Raw genomic sequence first — 8,595 nt, 5'->3', positions numbered from 1 at the left:
AACCCTCGAAACTTAGATCTCGTACCATCAAATTTCTCGGGTAAGGTAATTCTTGGTTCTCTAGTGCTTACAGGGTGTTGTACAATTGGAGAAGGAATGTGATTTGTTGTAGATGTTGAAGCAGCTCCAATCATCTCTATATCTCCACTTTCTGCTATTCTTGTTCTTTCATGTGTTGGTGAATTGAGTTGATGCATCGCAAGCATTAACTCCCTCATTTGTTCTTGCATTTGTGCCATTACACTCTTCATTTCAATAAGCTCTGCCATAATGACACTAAGAAGAAAAATTTGTTTGATACTGCTTAAGACAAAAGAAAAGAAAGACTTGATAACAAAGAAGATACTAAGAACAATATCAGTTTAGAAGTAGGTAATCCGTAAACTTCTAATACGCTTATGTCTTGTCAAGAGAAAGGGGTAATCCACTCTCACTCAAGAAAAACAAAGCTCTGATATTGTAAGTGTACTCTTGTCAATCTGTCAAGGACAAAGACTCGATGAGGGAAAATATACACAAAAAGGCTATCTTGATATAATAAGTCAAAATATAAACAAGTAGGTATATTAAAAGGAAACTGGAATGGCTATTGCCACAAGACAAGAAATTAAAGACTCTTAAACCTGGACTAGAAGCAAGAAAGGAGTTGACAAGAGTGAAGAAGCCTTCACTCTTGTCTCTATATATACTATCTAACTAGGGGCTACGTGGCGATGTTCTATAGGACCTCCAATATGTGTTGACTTTGTAGGACACATGCCTTGACTTACAAGGCAAGTTTTTCTACGTGTGGGCCACATAGTTAGCTTGATCTTCAAGCTAACAACATGTGTGGTACATGGCCAATTTGTTGACCACGTTTCTAATCCAAAAAGTCAATTAAAGACACCTATGAAGTCAAAGCAGCATCTAGGAAGTTTCTAGGAAGCTTCTATATTAAATATTATAGAATTAACTTACTTTTATCTACTTTTACTTACTTCTACCTATTTCTATATGTAATTATTAGCTTACATGATTATGGCCGTGACATTAAATTACTCAAAAGGTAAAAAAAAATAAGAGTTGAGGGGAACTACAAAAATTCAAGATGGGAGGACAAGAACAAAGAAAGGAAGTCAAGATTGGAAATAGGGACACACAATGGAGGATCATGAGGAATGGAGAAGGAGATTGGAAATGTAGGGAATAGGGATGGGAAATGGGATAATAGAGATAGAGATGGAAACAGAGAAAATAAAAGAGAGGGATAGGAGAATGGAATGATGGTTTGAATAAGTCAATCAATTTAGTAAAAGCTTGGATCATTTTCAACATTTCTCTTTTTTATATACAAAAATTACCATACTTAAATCTTTTATAAGTATTTTTCTTTTTATCCATGGATAAATCCTTCCAAAATTCTTCCAATCTCGATTTCAACTCATTTATTTTTTTTGTAATCTTCTTGCATTGTTACATGTTTAAAACCTTGAATCATTTTCTTTACTTTCATACTAAATTTTAGAAAGAAATGTACACTATAAAATAATTGGTATTATATGAACATAAACAATAGAATAAGAAGGTTTTTATTGCATTGAAAAATATATATGGGATTTTGGCTCTAAAAGATATGACAGTTGTACATGATAAAAAAAAAAAAAAAAAAAAAAAAAAACTCCTTTGTAACTTTTTTTTTTTGTTAATCTTATTTAACATCAAATGAAATTGATTTAATTCTCATATATATATATATATATATATATATATATATAATTTTACTTATTAGAAATATCATTTCTGATTTTTGTTGATATATATATATATATATAATTTTACTTATTAGAAATATCATTTCTGATTTTTGTTGATATAAATATATATATATATATATATATATGAACAGACACATCTTTTTAGAACTTTTCTTTTCAATTTTTAATAATATTTCAAATACTTATCCAAAAAAATCATTCTTGAAGAATAATAAAATTTCTTGACAACTTGCCATAAATGCTTTATTATAATTGTGTCCAATCCTTCTACCAACCTTTCATGGTCATTGACAAATTGTCAACAAGCTTATTTCAAGTTATGTTAAGATATCACATTCTAGTCTTTATTTAATCTTGTCAAATTTCAATCAAAGAATTGGTCTTTCTTAATGCAAAATAATTGGGAATTTGTCACAATCAAAAATAATATGTATTACTTATTCATATATTTTAGTTGTAAGGATTTGAAGTTTTTTTTTTTTTTTTTCTTTTTCAAAAATAATAAACATCAATGTATATTCACTTGTAAAAATATATAGTAATTGAAAATAAAAATTATATTTATAATTATTAAATATCATATAAGTAATAATCAAATTGTGAATTTATGTTACTTAGCATAGAGAATATTTTTTTTAAAAAAAATTAAATTGTTTTTACTTTATTTTGCAGTAGAAGTAGCATCTAAAAGTGAGTGATTGAGGTGTAGCCATTAGAACTCTTTTTTTGCCAAAAAAAAGTATATATATATATATATATATAGACACACTTTAGCATATGGACAAATACCTCTTACTTTAACATAAAATAATAACAATAATGATAATAATATATCTCCTTAATGTTTTATATACATTGGAAATAAAATTTTATTATAATTTGTATCTTTATGTAATTTAACTTTGTTTATATTCAGGTAGTTTGAAGCTGTTTTAAATAAGAAAATAATGATTTTCTCTGGATGTTTGTGTAATTAAAAAAATTACATAGGTAGTTACAGGCTGCAAAATCAAAAATCAATTTTTGAAAAAGGTAGATGATTATAACCGTGTCTGATGATTTGAACATCATCACATCACTCTACATTTTAAATTTAAAATCAGTAAAACATACTTATAGATTATTATTTATCCAAAATTTATATTTAAAAAAAAAATTGTCACGTCCATACATCAGAATTTTACATTAAATTTTCACTTTGTACAGCTTGAATTCAACATACTTCAAAGTGATGGTAGTGGTTTTATTTTTATTTATTTATTTATTTATTTATTTTTCTAATTATACCAAACCTATGGCCAACAAAAGACCATTCATGTGGAAGCCCATGACCGCGACAAAAAGACCCTACCACTGTTCACAGGACGCCTCCGTGCATCGAACCCACGACATGTGTGTCTGTGTGAAAGCGGTTTCGTGGCACCTTGACAAGGACCGACGAACAAAGATACAACGATAAATGCAGGAACGAAGATACAACGATAAATGCAGGAACGAAGATACAACGATAAATACAGGAACGAAGATACAACGATAAATGCAGGAACGAAGATACAACGATAAATACAGGAACGAAGATACAACGATAAAATGCAGGAACGAAGATATAACGATAAATGCAGGAACGAAGATACAACGATAAATGAAGGAACGAAGATACAACGATGAATGAAGGAACGAAGATACAACGATAAATGAAGGAACGAAGATACAACGATAAATGAAGGAACGAAGATACAACGATAAATGCGAAATTCGTCGCTAGAAGTCGACGACGACGAACGAAGAAACCCCTGCCGCTGTGAACGGTCCCAATCCGACAAGCAGCCGGCCTGAGCCGGTGACCCCAACCCTCGGATCTCAACACTTCAACTGGTCCTCATCATCGTCGTCGTCCATTGGTATCCATCTCTCACGCAGTGCAGTGCACTTAGTGCATGGAGATAACAGCGTCCCTTCTCTACCTTCTCTCAAGCCTGTTCACAATTTCTCTTCTTGTCGCCATCTTCGCTTACAAGCACCACAGCCTCTGCATATACACGCACACACACACAGAGAGACACACTGAACAAAGCAGTTTACGCATTATACACACACATAGAGAGATTCTGACATAAAGCGGGGGTTTACCGAGGGGTGAGAGGGAGAGAGAGGGAGTTAAGCGATCGAGAGTGAGCTTTTGTTTCGCACCGCACCAGAACACATGTACCCTTTTATAAACGGGATCCAGCAGCCGAGTGCGTGATCTTAACTTGCTCGTCGTCGTCGTCGTGTGACTTAGAACTTGTGCTGGTTGTGGCACGAGCAACGGGATTGCGTGTGTATATGTGTGTGTTGGGAAATAGGGGTTAGTTTGGGAATGCTAGGGTCTGTGCAGGCCTTGAGCTCGGCGGTGGTGATGGGGTGACGGGTCAGGGTTTGTTAGAAGCGCGTTGGGTGGAACGGGGTGGTGCTGCTTGGTGGTTTTTGTGATGTTAAGCGTTATGTGTTGCGTTGATGCAATGTTTGGCTCTGATTCTTGCGGATTGGTCGGTAGGAGAAATATCAATTGTTTGGGATTTTTTTGTGTAACTGACGGAGTGGCGGTTGATGGGTGGAATTTCGCTATGCTCCTTTGACGTTTGGTGCATTAGTCCAGACTGAGTTTTCATGGTTGCATGTTTTGCGGAACAGGTTGTTAGAGGGAGTGTGGTTTTGAAGTTCAGAGTGTTGGCACGGTAGTAGATGTCAGAAATGTGGTTGATTGGTGTAGAGAATGTTGAGAGCGGTGGGAAAGTATTTTAACTCGAGGGTTTGTGCGGGCAGGGCTAGACGGTCCAGCGATGGGGGACTACGGAGGCAGTTGGCGCTACGGCGCGGCAGCAGATGGTCGGCGGGCAGGATCCACTCCCACGAAGCGCTCTCGTCGAGATTACGGTCAGTTTTTATTTTATTTTTATTGACGTAGTTGCAGTACTCATTCCCACAGCGCATAGGGTATTTGTGAAGTTCGTGTTGGCTGGGGAGGTGGTTTAGTGTAAGTGATTTTATACATGTTGAATGCCGCACGAGTCTATCATGATGCGTGACCGGTTGCAGTTGGGTCGCGTCTTCACGAGTACAGAGCCCAAGCTCCAAGGTCTTTTAGAGCATCTATTTCGACCAACTGTATGAAGGCAATGATCAATTGCCCGATGAGGATGCACGTTCTTTCGTTTTTATTGAATGTGATGTAGGGGTTTTATACACTTTTTTGTTTAGCAATGTGCATGATAGCCTTGAGGTTGTTGAAATGCACTCGTAAATGTTGGCGGATCTACTGCTTGCCTCTGCATCATTTGAGTGTCTCGCTGCGTTCCTTTTCCATGTTGTTAGAATGATAATCACACGTCCCACATTTTTTGTTTGTTTGTTTTTTTGTTTTGTTTTGTTTTGTTTTTTCCGGGACAGTTCAGTATCAATTATGTGGTTCAGGATGTAGTGGCATATGGCCTTCGCAATTGAACGGCAGCGATTGGTATGTCTTTGATTGGAGCTATGCCGGTTAGTATTGAGTAATGTTGTTTGTCGTTTACTTTTGACACAGAAGAGGGACTTCCCAGAGCAGGTTACGGTGCAGCGAGAGATCGTGACATTGGTTACCCTCGAGACAGAGTGTACGAGGACCAACTCGGTCGTGGCGGTTGGAGGGATGGTGATGGTTTGGGTGGTGGTGGAGATCTGGTAAGTTATCACCGTTTTAGAGTTGTAAGGTCATTCGGCACTCAGGATGGTGAGTTGACGCTTGGAACATTCAGGATTCTTGTTCAATTTCACCTTGGTTTTGAATTACAAATTAATGAATTGTGGTTGAGACGTTGGTTAGCTTGGAGGCATCGTGCATGGGACGATGACCTGAATTGATATCGTGGGGTGATGTAGATGGGTTATGGAGGAGGAGGTTTGGGTGGCAGCGACATGGGTCTTGGCCCTGGTATTGGCCCGCTTGGTGGTGGAGGCGGTCTTGGGCCACTCGGTCTGGGAGGTATTCCTGATGAATCTCAGTTGATGGGAGCACGGATGGGCCCTTTGGACGTTGGTATGGGCGGGCGACCTGGCGCTTTAGGTTTAAACGGTGGTGCCCCGGAACCGGATGTTCTGCGGGGGGGTCTGGAGGTGCTGCCACCTGATGCTTCTTCAACGTTGTTCGTAGATGGTCTTCCCCAGGACTGCTCCCGCAGAGAAGCTGCACGTATCCTCCTCTTGCAGTGCGTGGTCCTTTGCATTGCGCATAAAATGTGGTTGGGTTTGTTTTATTTGCAGGGGTCTTATCTTCGCAGGCCTTGGCGTAGTTGGCTATCGTAGTTAGTGGGGAATGGGTCCCTGTTGTGCTGTTGCACGCAGTGGTTTCGGTCCCTGTTATATGTGCGGTTTCTTCACTCTCCAGCACAGATATTTTCCGCCCATTTATTGGATTTAAAGAAGTTCGACTTGTTCACAAGGACGCTAAGCGGGTGAGAAACTACTAACACACGCATTGCTGGTGTTAGCTGCCTAGTTCAATTGTCCCAGCTCGTGAAGTTCTGTGGGTTCATTTGTCTTTTCGTTTTATCCTTTCCCAATTGCTGAACTGCGGTGTGTTGTAACAGGCTGATGGAGGGAAGGTGGTACTGTGCTTCGTAGAGTTTGCAGATGCAAGATGTGCAGCAACAGCCCTAGAAGCGTTGCAAGGTACCTTCATGACTCTTTGTTATGTCCATTTGCAGCTCTTTCGAATCTGGATTATGCGGACGCATGTAATGTCTAGAATCGATTGTTGGAATTTCAGTAGATCGAGAAAAGTTGTATTCTGTCCTCTGCATTGAATAGTTGGCAGCAGACCTTGTTCTATTGCACACTCAGTGGGATCTTTTCTCTCTTTTTTCTTTTCCTTTTTGTACTGAATGTGACCTCGCTGTTGTGGTTTAAACATAGGAATTCTAGGTTAATGATTGATGGTAATTGGATCTTCGTCTTTACGATTTATTCAGGGTACAAGTTCGACGAAACTGATCACGAGTCATATGTTCTGCGACTTACCTTTGCGCGGCATCCTGGCCCGCGAGGTCCCGCTCGGGATGACCCTTATAGAGGTGGGGGTGGGCGTGATCGTGGGGATGATTACAGCAATCGATCTCGGGGTGGTGGAGGAGGTCGTCGGTAAAGGAAATAAACGTCAATTGTCAGGTAAAGCCGTGCCAGCCATGCTTTTTTCCTCCCAGTCTTGCCGTGTTACTTCACCGTACTAGGTATGTGTGGGAAGTCAACGAACCCTGCAACCGTGTGCATACCATCAGTGAGGGTTCTTTGATTACGAAAGCTTCATTCTGTCGACTTAGTTTGCTACACACGCTCGCTAGTACTGGACTTTGCAGTAGTGCACAGGCTTGTTCACGGATCACTTACAGATGCAGTTGCAATCAGAGTCGTGGCACGTTTGGCTGCCAGACCACGGATGTTTCTCTACAGTCAGGAAGGTCTCTTTCCAGGGTGTTCGTTCTAATCTTATGCTAGGATGCATTAGGCCGTTTGATTGTTGGCTCGTGGTTGTTCAACTCGTTCGAGATTGGGCTAAAGGGGTAGGCGGAATGGTGACCTCTGGACCCTCGTACGTGCAGTGTGTTTGACGTTCTCATGTGAGGTGACGGGCCCGACGTGAATTACAGGCGTACTTTTTGGGATCGTACGCACACAATTGACAATTACGTTTGATTGGCGCGACGGCCAAAGTGATGTTTGTTCGATAGTTTCAAGAGATTCGAATGGCGTAATGGCTGGTTCACGTTTAGACAACGGACGATGTGAGGTGCGGAAGAGGATGAAATTTTATGTGCGATTTTTGGACGGGTTCGGCCTAGAGTGTCTTGGCATATTTATTTCGCGGGAGGAAGATTCTCTCGGACGTGGCGAATTTTGGAACGATGAACGATGAAGTAGGTTGATCACAGGCTTTTCACTGGGCACTTATCAATGCGTCGTGTCCAGCTGTGAATTGTGCGCTGATTGGACCAGCATATTTGTTTCATTATCATGTTCGGGAGTAGGCTTGACTCGGGGAGGTATGGGATAGCCTTGCAATAGTATGGATCAGTTTTTGGCAGTTAGGAAGGCAATACAAGTGGATCTGATCTTTCTCAGACTTAGTTTGTTAGGTTGGTCGGTTCGTTAGGTGCTATACTCACGATCTTCCATGTAAACTTGCAATTGAGGAACTCCTCCTGAAATCTTTCTAGTGGCTAAAAAACTTCTCCCACTCGATGCAGTCTTATAAACGTCTGTATTGCGACTTTAGGCAACTCTGGTTACTTTTCTAGAGCTCTTGTGGATCCATCTATGAATCATTCATATCGGAGTTTCCTCGGATGGTGTGTTTGTGGAAGACTGCTATAGTGGTATTCCAGGATCAAGATTCCTCCAGCCTCTCCTTTCAAATTCTTACAGGGTAATCCTTTTACTGTGCTGATTAGTCCCACTGAGGATTCGAGATGAGGTAATTCATGGTAGTTAAACGTTTTAAGCGGCTGCGACTCGTACTTGCCTTGGTTCATCGTCATTCAGTAGCTCGGTTGCTCAGTCGTTCCATGGTGTGTTCAATGGTGGTGACTCGTTCACGTTTTATACTGGTGCAACTAAAGTAAAATAATCGGTCAACCAGTTTTCAAATGGATTGCTGGTATGCTGAGCTACCTCCTTACCATTTAAGTGTTACATGGATGAAAGTTGCTACCTATATTTCCCTCATCTAACGCTACAATTTCTTACTAACTACACCACAATTGTTTCATCCGCTGAATGTGCTTGCTGTCCATCGTTAGTAGTGATCTTTACTTTTGATGTGTTG

At 39.9% G+C, this 8,595-nt stretch overlaps 1 protein-coding gene across 2 annotated transcripts; it reads left to right on the top strand.

Moving 5' to 3' along the window:
* The first annotated feature begins 3,653 nt into the window (after nucleotides 1–3,653).
* On the top strand, nucleotides 3,654–8,007 carry LOC112282554 (uncharacterized). Of its 2 annotated transcripts, none has more exons than XM_024520282.3 (8): nucleotides 3,654–3,994; nucleotides 4,563–4,673; nucleotides 5,323–5,459; nucleotides 5,658–5,967; nucleotides 6,168–6,229; nucleotides 6,365–6,446; nucleotides 6,746–6,941; nucleotides 7,421–8,007. In XM_024520282.3, the coding sequence occupies exons 1-7, from the start codon at nucleotides 3,961–3,963 to the stop codon at nucleotides 6,916–6,918; spliced, it is 909 nt and encodes a 302-aa protein (XP_024376050.1). In that variant the 5' UTR covers nucleotides 3,654–3,960; the 3' UTR covers nucleotides 6,919–6,941; nucleotides 7,421–8,007. The 2 variants fall into 2 exon arrangements, with proteins under 2 accessions (XP_024376050.1, XP_024376048.1); XM_024520280.3 differs by having other exon boundaries at nucleotides 7,373–8,007.
* Nucleotides 8,008–8,595: the final 588 nt, after the last annotated feature.

Source organism: Physcomitrium patens, chromosome 5, assembly GCF_059467195.1.
Source record: "Physcomitrium patens ecotype Gransden chromosome 5, ASM5946719v1, whole genome shotgun sequence".
Lineage (NCBI taxonomy): Eukaryota > Viridiplantae > Streptophyta > Bryopsida > Funariales > Funariaceae > Physcomitrium > Physcomitrium patens.
The sequence above is the reverse complement of the archived record's forward strand: the minus strand, read 5'-3'. Positions and strand labels throughout refer to the sequence as shown.

Excerpts from the sequence above, each read along its gene's own strand:
- LOC112282554 (XM_024520282.3), top strand. The coding sequence starts at position 3,961 with ATGTACCCTTTTATAAACGGGATCCAGCAGCCGA. Across the intron at positions 5,460-5,657 it reads TGGGTGGTGGTGGAGATCTG|ATGGGTTATGGAGGAGGAGG; the intron begins GTAAGTTATCAC and ends GGGGTGATGTAG. Across the intron at positions 6,447-6,745 it reads AGCCCTAGAAGCGTTGCAAG|GGTACAAGTTCGACGAAACT; the intron begins GTACCTTCATGA and ends CGATTTATTCAG.